We start from the raw sequence: 20,560 nt of genomic DNA on the forward strand, positions 1-20,560 counted from the left end.
TATTATATAATACATAATTATAATATTACTTATTTGTTTATTAAATTAAATTTAAAGAACATGTCCATATGCATGGATAGATGAATTTTTGGGGAAAAAAGGAATTCCAGCGAATTTCCTTATTATCACATGGCAGCGCTCCATTTCGTCGTAATTTTGAGCACACAAATGGTGATCACTACGAGTGTAAAATGTATTTTTTAAAATAAAGATTTATTAGGTAAAAAACCAGCTAAAAGTGTAAAATGTGAATTTATTTAAAAGTTTATAGTTTAATTTAATTAATTTGAAGAGAAAAATGTGAATAAAGTGTGTTTAATGTGGTGAAATAGTTTCTTGAAATGTTCGAATTTTAGGAATTTTTAAACTTTAAGATCGAATATCTCCTAAACTAAGCGTTTGCGGTACATATAACCCCATATATTTTTTAATCAAGAGACTTCTTCTTTCCAATGGTACCTTCAAATCACGRCGCCAAAGAAATCGGAATTGTGCCTTTTAATCAATGGAATTGTATGTACCCTTCATAACTTTGAAGTCACCTTTAGCCGCTGCAGTTGAAACTGCTTAAAATTTGCATATCTTTGACATTAGCCAGTTTCCGATTGGGATTTTTCTTAATCGCTCTCTTTCAGCCTTTACAGGTGCAGAGGTCGGCGCGGCGGAGTTGCAGTGTTCACAAAGTATTTAGCTGATTTCACAATTYTTTGCTTTTTCGCGATTAAAACACGCACACTTGTATACACTTTTAKTTGCAAATCATTGCCTATTTGTTTTATTTAAAAAAATGTAATAAATTTCCCTAACAAGACGTAAAAAAACGTCGCGCAATTAATGAAAAAGTTTAGTATCACGATTTGTCACACAACACGAATAAGATAATGGCAGCAAAACAGCAAAATAGTGACAACTGCACGAAGTAATAATCAAAAGAGAACAACCGACAGAGAATGTATWTTGATAAATACACACCAACCGATTGTAGTCAGCTGTTTGAAAATYTCAGAATTTAAAAATAATATTGTAGCGTGACATCTGACGGGGACTAGTGGAGAGTATGAGTTGTAATTTGACTTTCAACCAGTTTCTGGGCGAGCAGTATATATATATATGTGGTTAGATGTGTAGGCTTTGTATGCGAGAAGATAATTTTAGATATTTATTTTAAAAAATTTATTAATTTATACCTCTTTTAAGCGACAAAATGGCAGCATTATCGCTATAATTGAGAGATTTTTTTATATGGCAACAATTGCTTTTGAGATTATGCCAAATTTGCTGGCGTTSAAATGAGAAATTACTCGTGTAGGTTAATAAGCCTTCGATAGCTCAGTTGGTAGAGCGGTGGACTGTAGAGGAATAAATTGAAGTGAAAATGAAGCAGATATCCATAGGTCGCTGGTTCAAATCCGGCTCGAAGGATTGATAAACAAAGTTTTTTATTGTTTTTTATAATTTTTATCTATAAAATTTTAACAGCTTTATAAAATTCTACCGCTTATGCGAAATTTGGACTAATGTACATGAAGGTTAACTAATAATTAAAACAAAGGATCACAAAAATAAGGTAGATTACGTTAGTTTAAGTTGGATTAAGTTTAGGTAGATCAAGTTGAAAGGTCGATCCCAAAAAAAKACGGATTCCACTTGGACAGCTGAGAACTTCGGTCCAAAATGATAACTAAATGTTTCCACATATTGATCGAAAAGGCTCTCATCGCACTGTCACAAATTTCGGCTGACATTTATTCCATCTATTTCACTAGATTCGGCGTATATTCTTATAACTACAGAATTGTTTCAAGATCAGAGATGAAAAAGCTGGACTATGGGGAAGTAATTGCCTAGACGTTTCCACTTCCCGTCCTCCATACAACTTTGACTATTCTTCTTAGTTTTAATTGGTGCCGACAACGCTTACTCAGTAACAATTCTTTTACATATGGCTCAAGCCAAAAAACCCAATGAAAAGGACAGTACAGCTTCGGATGAGAGAACATTGACAGTTAGGGTCCAATAAACTTTTTAACCTTGGCTTAGCCTTATTGGGAAATCTCAAGCAAGCTCACCCAAAACATAGTAGATTGCAATTTTGTTAAAAAGATTGTGGATTCATTTTACTACTGAGCTTATTACCTACAACATAAAAGCCTGCTGTCTCAAATTTACTTAGATTCGAGGCTTGCGATTGTGCCGTCAAACCTGTCACTAGGCAATCACTTTTTAGTGAAAAATCTGAGAAAGAAAGTGCTAACACTAACTGTAGTCTCGACCAAAATATTTGAGTCTCTTGCTTCGTTTTTGCAGCTGCAGAAAGTAAGAAAGAAATGACAAGACTTTCTGTAGCCGATTGGAAACGAGGAATAAACCAGAAGAAATATACCGGATGGAGTGTGTTGGTACATGAACMTGATCTACATGAAAATRTATGTACATATGTATGTATGTGTAGACTTGAGCTTGAATGAATGAAATTTTTGTATATCATTTTTAAATTTAACTTCGAATTGTCTGGAAATAGATTTCTTTACATATGCAAATTTTCATAACTGCGACAAGTGGATAATTCCATAACGCAAGCAAATAATGGAGATGACGCAGGTCAATATGACTTACTGTATGAAAGCTGTTCGAAATTTCGTAAGCCGATAACCAAAATCCTTCGATCTTTAAAATCCCGCGATAACTAAGACCACGAGCACCACTCATGACAGAAAAACGGGGCGGCATCCGCTATTTATTTGTTTCTTTCTTCCCTTCAGCGGGTCAGTAGATTTCCATCTAGATATGAAGAGGAAAATATGATGTCTCCAAAGTAGTCAGATCAGCGAAACCGAAACTACAGAATTTAATTTAGTCAAGGAATATCACGAGAACAGAAGGTCGTACCTACGAAAGTCGGCTCTAAGTCCCGGACTTTCAGTCGGCTAACGACTTAGAGTGCGGCAATAACAAAGCATTATCGACCAAAGCTCACGRTCAGGCAAGGGTTCGGTAAGATGTTTGATCCTTGAAAATTACAAGGGATCACACTTAAACCTCCTGAAGTCAGATAAAAACTCTTGCAATTGGATAGATATCAGACCACGCGGCTTGAACACAAATCTACTTAGGTGCTTTATTTATATTTCTGCTATTTTAACTGGATGTTTAAAGTACGGACTCCGAGRTGGCAAAGGCAAGTATTGGGATGTTGTACCTCATCTTCTTCGACGCAGTTTAATYAACTGTTATCCGGTAATCAATCTTACCACAAAAATCTCGATGGAACAGCGCAGAGATAGTACTACTTCAACTATGAAAGGTGGAGTTTGCTGACAACGAAGATCTTAGAATTTACCTTGGGTCAAACGACCTTGCAACTGTACATGTGCTGTAAGTAGTTGACCAACGCTTGCTGAGCTGGTCTGAGGCCCAAAAATTTAGTGGTGAACTGCATGAATCTAATGGCGTTCCTACTCGTTCCCATTCGGCAGCTAGTGAGATTGAAGTATCTGACCTAGCAAGCTCATCAGCCTTAAAGTTCCGTGCAATACTGCTGTGGCTGGGTACCCAAATCAAATCTAATCATGTAGTAACTCTTTGCCAGAGATAAGATATCTAGACAACGATTCAATAGTCTTGAGTTCTCAGTTACAATATCTTATTTTTAAGACGTTGAAAATTGTACAAAAGTTAAGGGATTGAGTTGCTCACTTGTATCTGGAGTATCTTGACAATAGGAACTGTCTTTTATTGGACTTTCGACATTAAATAAAGTAGAAAAAGAAGCTCTATGCTATGCGAGCTGTTGAAACTACTCATGACTTATCTTTAATGCCTCCTKTTGATAAATCACGTCTTGAAATCTTTTATGCTAATATAATATTTTGTTAAAATGTTAATAGTCTCATGGACTTACCTGAATTGATTGCGTTTCTCGATCAAGTCAGCGACACGTGTGCGCCGCAAAGGTGCTGGCGAGGCGCCAGGCGAGGCCTGCTGTTGATTGAGCGACGCGCCCATCATTGCTAATGTTGCCGAAGACTCGGCTGCTGCCGCGGCCGCCGCTGCTGCTTGCTCGGCCACCAAGGCACGCGCCATAATCAGATCTTCCTCCTTCATTTTCCTCCAACTATTTGCTGATAATTAGCGATGCTGGGTCGGGGGCGTGTGAATTTATATTGGAAAACCGTGCGCGAAACTATTTTTCTTCTTGAAAAATCTAAATTAGTACAAATGTTTTGAATTTGACGAGCACACAAGTAAGTGAATTTTTAGAAAAAATTGCAAATATGGAAGCTTAGAATTTTTCGGTTTACATATATTTGAACGAGAGCGTCTGGTAGAGCGCTATTTTATAACACTTTGTGGATGCAAAAACACAACCGAAACTCCAGCGCGCATGCAAACTAGTATGCTAAGTGCACTTGTACTCAGCCATGTGCAGACAMAATTGACCCTGTTTTAATACTCACTTGGGATGTTTATTGTTTTATTTTAATTATTTTTATATATTACTTCAATTTTTTATTTTTATTTTTTGAATAAAATTTTTTAATTTTATTAAATTTTTTTTATTTCAATTCTTTTTTTGTTTGTTTAGTTTTTGCTTTTGAATTCCGCAACACTTCTGCTTTCAAATCAACATATCTGTGTGTTTGTTTGTATGCGTGTGTGTGTATTTTTTGCAAACGCAAATCTGCCGTAGAGGAAGTCTATATACATACAAGCATATATTTATTCAAATTGTTGATTTATGTAAACGCCGTTTAACAGCAGATTTCCATACACGATTTTGTTATACGAAATATTTTCGGTATCACACACTCGAGGCAATAGCACAACCGAACGCAGTTGAAGTCGAATTTGTACTGATGCGCTTGCTGCAGCAAACTGTTGAGTTTAACACCAAAATTGTAGAATTTTGTAGCAACAGCGGGAACAACAACGACAGCGGTAGCAGTAGCAACAACAAACACAACAGCAACAATAGTGATTGAAACAAAAAAAAGAATAATAACAACAACGGCAATAACAACAAAAACAACAGCGACAGCACTGGTAGTAACAACAACAATAGCAGCAAAAGCAACAACAACAAAAACAATATCATCAACAACAACAACAACGACAAATACAACAAAAGCAAACAAACAACMAAAATTACAACAACAACAAWGCCAGCAACTGCGTTAACGCCAGCAGCGGCTGTGGCAACAACAATGCCACATTGATCATAACAACAATGTCTTCTAGATATCGCTTAGATATGTACATATAGACACGGGTATAAGTAAGAATTTATATATATAGCTGTACATATAATACTATAAACACACAGAACCACATTGAAAATATATACGCTTGCGTGTGTGTGTGTGTTTATATATGCCAATCTGCATTATGCATGTACAACCGTATCGGTAGTCACCCGCCGTCACGTATGTTTGTATGTACATATGTATGACCTGTCTCTTATACACATCTAGATGTGTATAAGAGACAGGTGTTTATATATGCCAATCTGCATTATGCATGTACAACCGTATCGGTAGTCACCCGCCGTCACGTATGTTTGTATGTACATATGTATGACCGTGTGTTTGTGAAAATTCTGAATTCAGCACAAAAAAATATTTACATTTTCTCAATTTATATTTTTTTATTTTTATTTTTTTATGTGGTGATTTTTTCTTTCTACTTGCGCAGTGATCTTGTTTGCGCTGTTGGACGCAGCGTTCGACGGCGCTGCGGCAAATAGTTGCAAAAACAACAATAACAACAACAACTTTAACAGTACGTGCATTAGCAATGAGCACAATAACAATGATCGGCAGCAGCAACAGTTAAGACAATAAGCATAAAACAATTGCAACAACAATAAGAAAAACAARTAACAACAACAAGAAAACAARCAACAACATACAAACAGCAAAACAACAGCAATGTCAGCAGCATTTCCAGTGCTGCCGCTAACATCACAACGCCAGCCAACCACTGCACCGCCGCTACCCGCGCCGCCCCACACACGGCAGAGTTTGCCTGGTTGTGGTTTGTGTTCGCGTCGCCAACGGTGTTGATCTTGAAAATGTGCGAAGTAACAAGCCTCCTCCTGTTCGAGCGTTCATTATTTGCGGTGGCGATCGGTGAGTCGCCTATGTACAACCACACATACTATACATACAAGCATACATTATAGCGCGTGTATAAATAAATACTTAAGGCTCATAGCCATAAATTCTATATAAAAAACACGCATTTTTATGCACTTGTGTGTGTTTATGTGTTTGTGTGCAATGCTGTCTCACCTGCCGTGTGTTTCCACAAGTGAATATATACGTAGACTCCTTATCGGTGCGCGCATAAATATCATTTCACCTTGTTGCTGTTGTTGTTGGCATTCGTTATTGCTGCTAGTTGCTAAATAGGCGATTCGTTTCATTCTATTTTTCATGGAAGAACGTAGTTCATCGATTGGTGTTGCTATAAATTTAGACTGGACTAAAGATCCGCATGTTCGAAGTTCGATGGAAACGGATGCCGAAATAATTGCCGAAACAGTTGATTTTCAATCTGGCGCATTTTCCTACGAATTCAATGTGTGTCTATAAACTCTAACAAGCTGGTGAGTTGAGAGTGACTACGGTGATGTCTCACGACGTTCATTTGATCATTGGATTGAAGAAAACCCTACCGATCCCTTTCGAAGGTTTACGGATAGAAGACAGCCAAAGCGGTAACGACCTCTGCACAGATATGCACGAACGGCCATTTTACACTGCTGAGTCTTACTCCTTCGACGAATTTATTTATGCTTATGATCAATATCTTCTATCTATATATCGCGCGTCGTTTCTTCTTTTCGCAATTTGGCGTCAGTTTGAGATTCCAAGTCCAGCCAGATCCTTCTTCACCTGATMTCTCCAATGGAGCGGAGGAAGACCTCAGCTTCCGCTGGGGGGAACTGCGTTGAATACTCTCCGAGTTGGAGTGTTTTCGTCTATTCAGACGACATGACCTAGCCAGCGTAGCCGCRTATCTTAATTCGATGAACTRTGMMATTGTCGTCGTAYAACTCGTACAGCTCATCGTTCCATCGAATGTGTTGYTTGATGTTGCCAATACGCAATGGACCATACATCACTTGAAAACTCGTAACGTCAACTCATCAGATGTTGTCATCATCCATGCCTCTGTACCATATAGCATTACAAGTGTAATAATAAGCGACTTATAAAGTTTGGTCTTTGTTTGTCGAGGGATGACTTTACTTCTCGATTGCCTACTTAGTCCGAAGTAGCACCGTTTGGCTAGAGCAACTCTGCATTGGATTTGAAGGCGGAGATTGTTGTTGGTGTTAATACAGATTCCAAGATAGACGAAATTATCGACGACTTCAATGTTATGACTTGGGAGCGACTACTGTTTGTTTGATGACAGGAAATATTTCGTCTTGCCCTCGTTCACTACCAGAGCCATACCAACACTGTTTTCTTCATTTCATTAGTAGTGTTTTTTACGTGGCGGGTTCCAAACCCAGCGCACAACTCTAGGGAGCGATGGTTCGGCTTTTCGCTTTAGCTCGCCTTCAAACTGATGTTTTTTGGCTACCGAATCTGATCTAAGACCAAAAGTCATAAGCAGTTTGAGCCATATATAAAAGAAGCGTTTCTGGTCACTCCCAAGTGAATGGAGCTCAGCGAACTTTCCTCACTCACACATTACGCCATCCTCCGCGTTCTCGTGGTTCGTTTAATTTTTGTATTCTCTTATCCGCTGCTGTGCCCGGGCTCTTTGGAGTTTCATTACTTTTTCGGCTATTTCGCACACCGCATTCCACGTATCTTTGGATTCAACCATTTAGTCTACTAGGTTTTCAGGGATTGGGTCTGTRCCAAATGCGTTTTGTAGGTATCACTTTTCATGCTCGTATTGCCAACAGTGGAACAACGTATGCTCGAAGTTCAGTGTCAAAATCAAGTAACCTGTGCGTTTTCAAAGCGATTTCAATGTCACTTTCTATACTTTAAGTAGCTATTATGTTTTTAATGATTTAAAAGTAAATTTTTTAATGAGTATAATAAAAAAATTCGCTAATTCATGCCATAATTCGCTAAACTACACATTTTTCACTGCATTTTATTTTTATTATATCCTAAACAAGGTATATTAAGCTTATTAAGATGTTTGTAGTACTCACAAGGAAACGTTGGAGACCTTACAAAGTATATATACTTGTAAAGGGTCAACGTATGACCTAAGTCGATTTAGCCATATCCTTCTGTCCTTCTGAATATACGCGAACTAGGCACTCAGTTTAAGAGATATCGATCTGAAAATTTGCTCAAGATATTTTCTCCTTAAGAAGCTGCTCATTTGTCGGAACCGACGTTATCGGACCTTTATAGCATCTAGCTGCTATACAAATTGAACGACCGGAATTATTTTCTTGTATGGAAAACTTTTTTATTTGATAAAATATCTTCACGAAATTCTCTATAGAATATTGTCCAAGACAACGTCATAATCTTCGAAGAAATTGTGCAAATCGAATCACTCTAGCATATAGCTCTCATATAAACTGAGCCATAATAATCGAGATAAATTTATTTATAAACCCTATCAATCTCTGAAAAATGCACATGTGCAGTGTATTAAAGTTTCGGTCCAGCCGAAGTTAGCTATTTTTTTTTTTCTTAATTTATTAATTTTTTTGCAAAGTGACGTGCAAATTTTACACGTTGCCGCAAACGATATGCATCAATTTCAAGGCAACCACTCGAAAGTGCCAACGTAAATACATATACATATACATATGGGGCGTGAATTTGCTCGTATTTTGCGTSTAATATAAAATCAAGGTAGCTGGCAACGACCTGCGGCAAGTTGGTTAGCCCACAGTACAGCAATTATTAATGCAATGAAAGTAAAATTTATAATTAAGTTGTCCGTTGCAAACGCAGGTACGTGTATAAATAGCTGCTAATGCGGCAACATACTTGGARAAATAAATATGTATGAACATATGGCAGTCGTGATGACATACACAAACCATTTATTATATTCAAATGAGCATTAGTTCCGTTTTGTTAAACAAAATCTACACAGACATAACARCAAGCAACACTTCAAAGGCGCACCCATAAAGATTAGAAGCTCATTTAACCATTTTCCTTTTAGTCATAATTTTATTGAGCGCGTTGTTTGAATTTAATGCACACGATTAAAACAACTTATGTATATTTCAAGTCGTTAGTGGCAATTATGCAGGCGCTTTTCTGGGAATGTGATGCTGTGCAGCAATTTGCATACAAATGTGTATTTCTATTTTTAAAATATGTGCATATGTATGCTAATATAAAAATATATGTAAATGCATACAAAGGATATGTAAATTGAGGCTATCGAACTTCTTTGAAGCGATCTTCCAAGTTGTCACGCAAAACCACCTGCAAAATGAAAGGAATGCAAATAAGCAGAAGACTTCAAACACTTGCCGATCGTATAGCACAACTTATCCAAMTGTCTTATTCAGATTAGTTTGGTGTAGTGGCTTGTGAATTAGTATGCACCGAAAACACTTTTTGCTTCTTAAAGAAACTTTCACAAATCTTAAGGTCAATAGATATGAAAACGGCACTTACAATAATATGTGTATATAGTTCTTTATATTATAATATTCTTATATAGAGAGGTGTCCGCCGGAAACGCAATTTAAAAACAAAGAGATTAAACAGTGTTATCGATTATTGCTTACAAATGATAATGAGCATTTGAATTCAGKATGCCGCAACAACACATTACGAAATCAGTTAATGCTGAAAATTAAACATTCAACGTGCTGATAATTTATTTAAGAACTAGATTACGCTTTTCACTTTATTTCACATTTATTTTAAAATAAATATAAGGAACTATATAAATAAAAAGCAATTAGAACTGTTTTTCTACTACACAGTTTCAGAGCCAACGTAATGCCCAATCAACTGTTGTAAACAACAGAGGTCGCTGCACACTGTATTCTTTATTGACAGTTACAGCTGTCAGAGTTGAATATTCATTGCCAGATTTGGATTGCACAAGAAATATTCTGTAAAATAAGGAAAATTTAATAGTGTTTGAAAAACGCGATAGGAAAATAAAAAGCACGACTTTGTCATTATAAGATAAAGTACAAAACAGAACAAATGTCAAGGAAAACGATTTCGCTGTTTACGCTTGCAAATCGTTATGCAGCTGCTGTGAAGAGCCAAAACGTGTTGGCGACAAGGTAAGCACATTATCGCCGGTCCAGCAGCCGCAGTGTTGCTGGGTGTTTGTGGTGTAGGCCAAAGTAGAGGTGTGATGACAAAGTGATAAGATTGTTGTGACGTAATAAAGCAATAAATTGCAGAACAATTATTTGCGATGACATCGGTATACGCTTAGAGCCTTATTTTATAATCAAAACTTTCTTATTGATATAGGCCAGCGCTGCGTTTCTACAGTACGGAAAACTCTGCACAAAARCCACAACAGTCAGATAACGATGGCTCAAATCCGTTGGAAGGCGCAGTTGCTGAAGCCACAAAGAAGCTGACAGAAGAAATTGAAATACTATCCAAAGAAGTGAATGACTTGAAAGAAAAGAATGATGAATTATTAGATAARTACAAACGTTCACTAGCAGACAGTGAAAATCTGCGTACACGTCTCACCAAACAGATAGCTGATGCTAAAGTTTTTGGCATACAGAGCTTTTGTAAAGACCTGCTTGAGGTAGCTGATATATTGGGACATGCCACAGACGCGGTGCCGAAAGATGAAGTAAGTTTTTTTGGGCTTATGCAATAAATTATGTAATTATATAATAAATTAAAAATTTAATTTCGCTCTCTTCATTAGCTCAACGATAATAATCCACATTTGAAGAACCTATACGAAGGTTTGACCATGACTAAAGCTTCACTGTTGCAGGTGTTCAAACGTCATGGCTTRGAACCAATCAATCCACTTAACGAGAAATTCAACCCAAATATGCACGAAGCATTATTCGAAAAGGTCTGTATTTAGTCAACATATTTTTCACTGTAATGTAGAAATTACTATATACTGTATATATGTGAACAGTAATGGTAATTTTTAATAAAAATTGTATTATTTCGCAGGATGATGCCACTGTCGAGCCCAGCACTGTTGTTGTTGTCACCAAATTAGGCTACAAATTGCATGAACGTTGTATACGACCTGCGTTGGTTGGTGTCTCAAAGTCATGAGGGGATTCTAACTTTGACRAATAACTAATGAAAAAGCTGCTTGRAAGTTCTCTGCAGTTYSTGAAACAACCGAAAACTAGTATGCTCTTATAAATATGTTGTTTTTTGTTTAATTTTACTGTGGTTCGAGACCAAATTTCATAACAACTACTTCATCTGTGAAGAAAATTTCTTCTCTAGACTAAATCGGCGATTTCCATTACATATAATTGTTGTATATAAGCTTTGAATACATAACAGAGAGTTACGTCTGCAATGTTATGGCTTCCTTGTTTATATATTTCAACTATTGTTAAACTATCCTTSAACTGCTATATTTTCTTTCCAATAACCAATGAAATTCCGAAAAAATTTCTAATTGAAAAAGTAATGAAATTTAACTTATGTCTCTATTGACTTTTTCAACACTCTAAAATGGTTCACTTGAAGCCGCAAAATTTACAAATAAAAATGTAATTTAGCTATAAAAATAAAATTATTAAGTWAGGCAATGGAATGTATAAGTGTATACGCAGACGCTTGCATTTCACAATGATTAGTGTGCGTTTGTATGAGTGCTTTGAAAGTTTAACTTGTTTTTCTTAAAGACTAAATGMAAAGCGTTACACGAATAACATATTCGCGATGGTATAGAAATCTATCTTAATTATATAATAAAATGAAAAACAAATGTTTGTAAAATATATAATTCCCTATAAATTTTATTCAATAGTCTTAATTAATTTATGCTAAAATACAATTAAAAGCCTACAATCAGCTATTTAAGTGTAGCTGCGGTATTTTGTAGCAGTTTGCGCAAGTCATCATCCTGTTCGATGGCACGCTTCACCGCCACCAACAGTTGTTCATCAATACGGGTGGAACGGTCGTTGGTCAGTGGCAAACGACTCACTTTGGCAGCTAATTCTGCCAGTTTTGGTTTGCTTTGCAACAACGTCTGCAATTGTTGTGGTGGTATATTGGTAGCGCGTGCCAGTTCWATATGTGGTGGCACATAGAATTTAGGTGTGTTCAAATGTACGGGCGAAAATACCACCGGTGGTGCCATTGGCATGACTACAGCATCATTATGCAACACACGATTGTCGGAAATGGGGCGCAGTGGCACAGGATAGTGATAAGGTAAGGGATTACGCACTAACATTGGCTTAYGTTGTGCTATGCTGTTGGGCGTTTGTTGTGTGGCTACCGCTTGCATACGCTTTCTATACGCCAACTGTGGTTTAATGTATTTGCTTAGCTGTTGYTCGACATTTTTACGCGTTTCAGCRGCATCRTTGTTGCCACTTTGCGGCCATAGGTTGTAAATATGAAAATACGCAGCAACACGCTCTAGAAAATTGTGTTTCTTTGTGTCAACAGTAGCTGTTACACTTAACGGCTGCTGTGACTTTTGCTGTTGTTTTTGTTGACGACGACGCTGCTCATCGGTGCGATCGGTGAAGTCGGCCGATTCAAGGTAGGCTTTTATCAGCGCGATTCCTTGTTCTGTGTTTGTCATTTGTCGTATATATTTAATGGTCTCTGCCGCATTGGCGGTGCCAAGAAATTCGGCGAGCTCACTTATACTGGGCACTTCGTCAAGGCTCTTTAGGCCGAGTTTTGAGCGTGCAATTTCAAGCAAATCATGCGGAAACTCATCAGGTGTATAAATAGTATTACCTGTCGAAATTTCAAGTGGTGCTGTAGCAGGTTTAGTTGTGACGTCGGTGCTAGAACCATTTGCTGTGTCAATGCTTGTTGGTGGCGCTACGGTGCTTGTAGTAGTAGCAGCTTCCACTGGCTCGGTGCTTATACCAGCGGGCTCTGTTGTTGCCAATCTAGCCTCTTGTGCATTTATAATCTTATAGCTGGGATACTTTTGCAGTTTATGGAAATATAACCGTTGTGGGTACGGCATTGTAGGCATCTGTTGTGTGTGGGCCCACTTCAAGACAATTAAAAACCAGAGTATCTGCAATTAATTTTTATTTTAATTAGTAATTTTAGTAAGTTTAGTTAATTAGTAATTTTGCGTTGCCTTGTAAAATTTGGTTTTTTTGTACTTACTCTGTAATATAAAAACATTTTTTTTTAAATTTTTTTACACTGTGTACAGAAAAAAAATTATTTCACTTCGTTCTCCTTSCCGCCTCTATGAATTATCCAATTTGTCCGTCTACTTGCTGCCAATGCAAGTAACCAACTGAAGCGTTTTCTACAGGAATATTTTCTTACTTGCAACATGCTGCACAAATGCACTATGCATGCGGTTCTAACGAATTTTGTTACGGTGCCTTTGTATGCATGCATGAATGTGTTCAAAGCAAACAGACCATTTGTATRTTTGAGCATGCCATAGTGTAATTCTTTGACATTTTACCTACCTGAATCTTGTTTTATTTATTTTTAACTGATTGCTCTGTTCGTGATCGCATTCAAAATGTGGGTGCTGCTTTGTCTAGGGGCCACCAATGGAAATTCTACCTGTATGTGTTGTGTTGCGTGGGTCACTTTATGGTTTGTTTTATGATTCCACCGTAACAAACAATTAACATTCTACGCAGAGCACTAGTTCCAGCGTCATTTTCAATGGTAAACGTCTTTGTGTTGAGAAAAGTCGTGATAATTTTTACACGTGTATATATGTATGTACATATGTACATATTCGTATGACGATTCCGCGTGCGTTATTGTAAGGTCTAAATATATACATAGATACAGTGGGCCACAGTAGACAATTTTGCTCGTATTGAAAACATGCCAAGATTATTTCTCATGAAAATAGCAATTATTGATATTATAAAGCTAGACTTGTATTTCGTTTAACATAACCAGAGATAAAACATAACACTTCCATATTTTGTACCCAACGACCAATTCAATTTAATATCAGCGGYACAATTTCCAAACATATGATATTTATATTTAAAACTTATACGCACATATATGTATATTGTATATATGTACATATTTATAAGTACAAAAATTTGTTGGAAGTCACCAGCAGTTCTATATGTAAGGTATTGATAATGACGTTGACAGACCACGTGCTCTAAAAGCAGTGGCTTTGTTACGAAAATTATATTTTTGTTACAATTAAGGGTATAAAATGGCTCTTGAAAGATTCATCCATTTTTTGTTAGTTATAACATTTGTATATGAGTATGCATGGCACATTTGTACGACTCTTGGCTTTAAGGTTCCTTTGCAATAAACGTTTACTTAATACTACACTAAAATTCTACTCTATCCAACCATTGCAAATAGCGCTTCTTAAATGTATTAATAACGAGGTTTACAGCCCCTCACATTATAAAAACTCCTTTCCTTAGTCTTTAATATGTTGAAACATTTTTCAAGTTGGTTAGTGCCATTAAAATACAACTAACCACTGGTAAATATGTTTCATTTTTCTCTTTGTCCGCAATTAGCACTCGAATACCCAGGAGAATGTCGGCAAAAGAGCGTGCATTGGACAGTAATTAGAAATCAACATTATTTAATTGTACTACACAAACTTATAGTACGCCGGTAAAACACGCAGTTACTCCGCTATTTAACTAAAATAATTTTCAAACCATTTTAGTTGTTTTAACAATTTGTAATTTGATTAGCGCCATTGAAGGACAGCCAGCCAATGGTAAATATGTTAAATTTTTCTTTTTGTCCGCAAATAGCACTCGTATGCCCAAGAAAATGTCGGCAAATGAGCGTGCATTGGACAATAAGTAATCCTCTAGCAATTAGTTATATTTCTTTGAAACTGTAGTAAGTAAATATAGAAAATACAATGAACCACACTGCCTTCACCAAATGCCAAAAAGTAAATGATTCATTTAACAACTACTTGCTGCTGTCATAGTGAAAGACATTTGTCAGATTGTCGATTTCCCCGCAGCCGCACATCCGACATATGTGTTTGGTAAGTGTTCGGAAAGCGAAAGCAGTTGTTGGTTTGAAACGATATGCAGGAATTTATTTTACTATGAAATGCTAAACATATTGGAAAATTGGAAAAAAAACTTATATGCACAAATACTAAAGAAATATGCATATGTTTTACTTCAATAGAAATTAAAACACTTAAAATCTGTATGTGGAAATAGTTTCATTAGCACTTTTAGTTGCTTGCCAACAAGGTTTTATTTACAAATAACAGTTTTTAAATTTTTCTCACTTGGTTAGTTACTTCCTGCATTTTGGCTTCCTTTTCCTTCATGCATATTTTGACATTTAACGAGTCCGCGAAAAATATTTTGCGTTTGGTGCGTGCTTTTCGGTATTTTAACTTCATCTGATTTAATTACTAAATTTATTGCTGAAAAAGTGCTTGTAGCTTGCTTTTTAATTGATATCACGTGCGTGTAATATGAAATCCAGTGCTCCAGTGAATTATTTTAAGTAAAACAAGTGAATGATATTGGTATGGTGAATTTTGCCCTTTTTGTTGCAAATTGCTGAAAATAAAGTGCTTTTATTGCTAATAATGTTGTGAAAATCGTATTAGAATCAATATAYATAATTAGTGGTGTTTAAAGTTATATCAAATAAATCAAAAATAAGTAGACACTCTGCAACAGCCAAGCAGCAGCTCGAATGAGGTTGCTTGTTGAAAATTGTTTGCCGTAAATAGAAAGTTGGAGCGGCATTGAGAAATTGCCGTCTTATACATATATAAATTGCAAAAAAGTCAGACTTTACAGCGTTTTTTTTACAAATGTATGTTTTTCTTATACTTCTACCGCTCTTGCTTACTTCTGTTAAACTGTTTTATTAAAATGTAAAGTTTAACAGAATCAATGTAAAATTAGATGTTCTCAACGATCGTAGTATGAATAGTAGTGAATAAATTAATTATACGCGAGTAATATATATTTGTATATGTATAAAAATATCAAAATTCGGTGTTTCATTATATAAATATGTGAAAAGTATTTCGCGAATTAATGATCAGTGGTCGCGTAAACTCTGCTGTTATTAGTTGAATTGCTAATGCTTACTTCTGTTAAACTGTTCTGTTAAAATGTAAAGTTTAACAGAATCAATGTAAAATCAGATATTATCAACGACCGTAGTCGTAGTCATACTAATACTTAATTAATTAATTATTTGTAAATAATATATATTATATAAAAGTACGAGAATTAGGTGTTCAATTATATAAATAGATGTATAGCATTTTTCAAACCAATAATCGATTGTCGTTTAATCTCCGCTGTTATTAGTAGAATTGCTGTACGCTGTATGTTTGTGTTTACAGAATCGGAAAAATAAGTAATTTGACTCCTCTGTGCAATCAACTTTACAAATATTGCCGGTAGGATAAGTGTTTTAAATGGAATAGAATATCTTCTTKTATCATATTGCAGAAATAAGGTAAGTTTTCGCCATCTACTACAATATTTTTACATTGGAAAATAAATACCAACTTTTTGCTGACCAAACAAACTTTTGTGACTGTGATTTCATATTCATTAGGTTACTAGCCTAAGGTACTTTTGCTATACTTCTGTTTTCCTATTCATATGACCTTAACTAATTGTGCTCCTGCTTTAAGGATCTTTATGGCAGCTAGTTCGAAGAAGTGACAAGAGATAAGTCATCGCCCTAAATTGTATGTACTCTGTTACGAATAAGACATCGTTAWATGGATAGTGTTAGGTATATTTGTGAGGCATTGCCTATAGATCTAACATTCTATGAAATTTCGCCGTATTTATCGTATTGTTCTTATTTTCATGAACATTTCACGGAGCCCTACGAAATCGCTGCTAACCTATTAAAGTGACCTTTACTAATTGGATTCTTATTGTGTGCTGAATCCATAGAATGTATTATAAAAAAAATCGTCTTACCTTAACAGTATATACACTTATGTAYATGAATATAATCTGAAAGCGTTGCGGGTGGCCTTCTACAACTTGGCTACAAGTTAGGCTGAGATCCTGTTCTAAATCCTACTTTGTAAACACAAAACAAACATTTCTTTGAAAACAAGATAAATAAAAAATTAGTTGTAGAAGGAATAAAATTTTGAAAATTCAACAAGCAACCATAGCTGAGATTTTACACAAAGGTCGTGAAGAGTCGATTCGGCGCTGTTAGCAGCAACTCGGGCTGACATATGGAACGACTTGGTGCATTTTACGTCGAGATTTTAARTTCAAAGCGTACAAAATACAGAACTGAAAGCAGAAGCGGCTCGACTTTTCCAATCCACACCGCTTCGATTTATGAGCTCTTGAAAAGTTCCAAGAGGATCCGACGGTTTCGAGCCAAATTTTGTTTAACGATTAAGCCCATTTCTGGCTCAATGGGTATATAACAAGCAAAATTTTTTTACTTTAGCATATTTTGTTTTAGGCTACCATGAAAACTGAGACAGCAGAATCTATGACAGATGCATTCTTTATTGCAAGAATCAATTTCTGCACGAGAAAGATCCTAAATCGTTTTCACAGCGGGAGTCTAATTAGCAAAGGTCATTGGAATAGGTTAGCAGCTGTGAAGACAGTATTCTAAAAGCGATGCTTAAAACATTTTATGTGAAACAAAAGTAGCTGCACTGTGCTCTATAGAGATTGACTTTTCACACAGTATTATACACTTTCCATAAATACTTATATCTATAGAACAAGCCTTCGAATCTATAGAACAAGCTTCGAAGTTATGAAATTTTTTCCACTAAAAGGCTACAAAAACAACACTTCTTCTCCTYTGCAGGTTTTAAAGTTGAAAATGGTCCATAGCACCCGTAATTATCCAAAAGATTGAAATTAAGAAAAATATTCTGCTCAAAGCATTAATTAGCCGAGCTGAAAGTAACAGGCATGTAGAAACGCATGTACGAAAAGTGCAAAATAAAAGTAAAAAAAAAAAAAAATAATTAATTTTAATTCTTGGTTGGTCTTCCTCGTACTCCGATTCCTCCTTCTATTGCATGCTGTTTTATCCCGAAGCATTGGTTTTTGCACCGTTTTTCAAGCAGTTCTGCCTGATAGCGTTCAAAGACTTGCATTATGTTTTGCGTTTTTTTTTTTAGACGTTTTGTTGTAATCAAGCCTATCTCTCTTTTCTTATTATCCATCTGACATAGTTCCCTTTGTCAATATTTGTTTCATTTCCCTAGTTTTTCCTATTTAAAGGCACTCATTTAATTTTCATGCTCTCCTGCTACTTTGACCTCCTTAATTAGTAGTCCTTTGTTAAAAGACCATCCGTGTGATCTTTCGTTACATTGTACTTCCTTTTCTTTTGTGTTGTGTTATGTATTCAGATGATCTATGACCTTTTTGATAACTGTCTCTATGTGATGTTTTGTTACATTGCATCCCCTTTCTTTAGTGTTTTTGTACTTCTTTTAGATCCTATCCTATCCTATCCTGTTTCCATGACCTTTTTGAAGACTGTTTCCTTTGCTCTACCAAGTCTTATTCTGTTCGCCTGTTCTTTTGACCTTTGTTAATTAGCAAACTCTGTTATTTAATCTGACTTCTAAGCCGTCATTTGCACTAATTATTATTATTATATGAACTAATTGTTTAGTATTTATAATCATACTGATCTCTAACATTGAGGATGAACCTTTGAAGGAATTTCTGTGTATTTTTAATGAAACACCTTCTTCAATTTTGAGCTTCTGTTAAAAYGACTTTTACTAATTAACGTCCTTCTGTGCCGTTCGTCGTTTGCTAAGCGAAAAAATAATTAAGCAAGGTCATGCCTTGAAAGTGATTTCAAAGAATACAAAAATAACATAAACGAGCAGTTGTGTGATCTCCTGTTGTAGTTGAGAAGCTGCTAACATTTTGAACACTAGCTCTAAGCATACAATAGCTCAATGTAACTCATTAATATATACATATGCATGTATGTCAGTATATGACATACCCATTATTTTCCTCCTTTGTTCTCCTGTTTCGAAAATTCTCAAAAGGAAACTACCTCCTTCGATGCCGTTTCTTTTGCTTCCTACGTGAGCAACGATCGTTCTTGTGATCCTCACATTTTTTTCGTTTAAGTGTATGTCTGCTATCTCAAATGCTGATATCCTATTCATATGATCTTTATTAATTGAGCTCCAGTTGTGCGAGAATTTTTTTGTTTTGTTCTTTTTACACCCAAATTTTTTTTTTTTTTTTAAAGAACAGCACTTCTATCCGCGTCATAGACGTATGATTTGATATGGTTTTGATGAGTATGTGGTTATGATGTCATATTTGTGTGTGTGTGTGATATGAGTCATCTTTATCATGCAAAAGCGCGTGCTTTCTGCAGGTAGGAAATGCCTTTCTGTCTGATCAGTGACGATGTGATAGCAGCCTAACATCATATGATACATTAGTATKGACGTGATTTTATTTTTTGTGACACAAAGTTGCTGTGCTTATAAAAGTAGTGGGTATAGCGCTTTCTAGCCGAGAGTTATAGACCTATGACTTGAAGTGATGTCTGAGGTGTGATGTAATTATGTGATTATGATGTATTTTTCATGCGTGTATGTGACATGAGTCATGTGTTTTCTGCAGCATGAAGTGCTTTTCTGTCTGATCAGTGATGTTGGTGATGTCACCTTRACATCATATGATCTATTAATATTCAAGTGATTTAATTTTTGGTGACCAAAAGTTGTTGTATTTATATAAGTAGTGTAGAGAACCACATCTAGTCGATGGCTATAGCCTAATGACTTGAAGTCACCGGTTTGTAGTCATTGCGTGTTTATGTTGTGATTTCACAACGTCTGTGTCGTATATGAATCGGCTTTTTATATAAAAAACACGTGTATTCTGCAGTATAGAAATGTTTTTTTTTATCAGAGATGATGTGATGTCACATTAACATCATATGATCTTTTAACATTGAAGTGATTTATTGTGATGTGATATGCTTATCACGTTGTTTTGTTTTTGTTTTTTTTATCTTCTTTCAGGCAGCTGAACTCATAAAAAACAGTTCTTGCCTATGCTCAATGATAATTTGCTCTTGTGACTCTCCTGTTAGTTTGTTCATATGACATCACCAGTTTAAACAAATGTGTTGTGATTTAATTATCACTTAACAAGTGCAGTGTAAAGTGAATGTAGTTTCTAGATAGAGTAGTCCATGAACGTTAGCACGCTATATGACGGCGTATCGACCGTTCCCAAGACTTTCGGGTCTAAGTAACCGTAACGGACCCGGAATTTTATCCGTTTCCTTGTCTTAAAATTACTTTAGGAATCTTTTCTGTCGCTACAACAATTCCGTTACGACACAAAAATAATAAAAGAGAGTTTATTTATATATTCATATATTGTATATATGTATATCTATGTCAATATGTTTTTATATGTATGGAG

The 20,560-nt window shown here is 35.8% G+C and overlaps 3 protein-coding genes and 1 non-coding gene across 7 annotated transcripts in view; 2 read left to right on the forward strand and 2 right to left on the reverse strand.

The window, feature by feature from the left end:
* The window catches only part of LOC108967159 (NAD kinase), a 48,855-nt gene extending 47,972 nt beyond the window's left edge, over positions 1-883 (reverse strand). Inside the window, exon 1 of one of the 2 annotated variants that reach the window (XM_018930422.1) lies at positions 543-883. The gene's annotated coding sequence lies outside the window, so the exon portion shown is untranslated. Of the gene's footprint in view, positions 1-521 lie in introns of both variants that reach the window. The other variant, XM_018930421.1, reaches the window with a different exon arrangement.
* A 435-nt stretch (positions 884-1,318) lies between these two features.
* Positions 1,319-1,422, forward strand: Trnay-gua. The gene is made up of 2 exons: positions 1,319-1,355; positions 1,387-1,422. It is a non-coding gene; the product is annotated as a tRNA-Tyr (tRNA).
* An 8,603-nt stretch (positions 1,423-10,025) lies between these two features.
* Positions 10,026-11,925, forward strand: LOC108967162 (grpE protein homolog, mitochondrial). Its single transcript, XM_018930429.1, has 4 exons — positions 10,026-10,252; positions 10,449-10,788; positions 10,867-11,022; positions 11,130-11,925. The coding sequence occupies exons 1-4, from the start codon at positions 10,170-10,172 to the stop codon at positions 11,235-11,237; spliced, it is 687 nt and encodes a 228-aa protein (XP_018785974.1). The 5' UTR covers positions 10,026-10,169; the 3' UTR covers positions 11,238-11,925.
* On the reverse strand, positions 11,908-14,933 carry LOC108967160. Of its 3 annotated transcripts, none has more exons than XM_018930427.1 (3): positions 13,604-14,933; positions 13,287-13,434; positions 11,908-13,191 (listed from the first exon to the last, which is right to left on the reverse strand). In XM_018930427.1, exons 2-3 carry the CDS (start codon positions 13,302-13,304, stop codon positions 11,995-11,997), a joined length of 1,215 nt encoding a protein of 404 aa, XP_018785972.1. In that variant the 5' UTR covers positions 13,305-13,434; positions 13,604-14,933; the 3' UTR covers positions 11,908-11,994. The 3 variants fall into 3 exon arrangements, with proteins under 3 accessions (XP_018785972.1, XP_018785971.1, XP_018785973.1); XM_018930426.1 differs by having other exon boundaries at positions 13,287-13,513; XM_018930428.1 differs by lacking the exon at positions 13,287-13,434 and having other exon boundaries at positions 13,604-14,918.
* Between the last annotated feature and the right edge of the window lie 5,627 nt (positions 14,934-20,560).

Source organism: Bactrocera latifrons, unplaced genomic scaffold, assembly GCF_001853355.1.
Source record: "Bactrocera latifrons isolate USDA-ARS-PBARC rearing strain unplaced genomic scaffold, ASM185335v1 scaffold_179, whole genome shotgun sequence".
Classification (NCBI taxonomy): Eukaryota; Metazoa; Arthropoda; class Insecta; order Diptera; family Tephritidae; genus Bactrocera; species Bactrocera latifrons.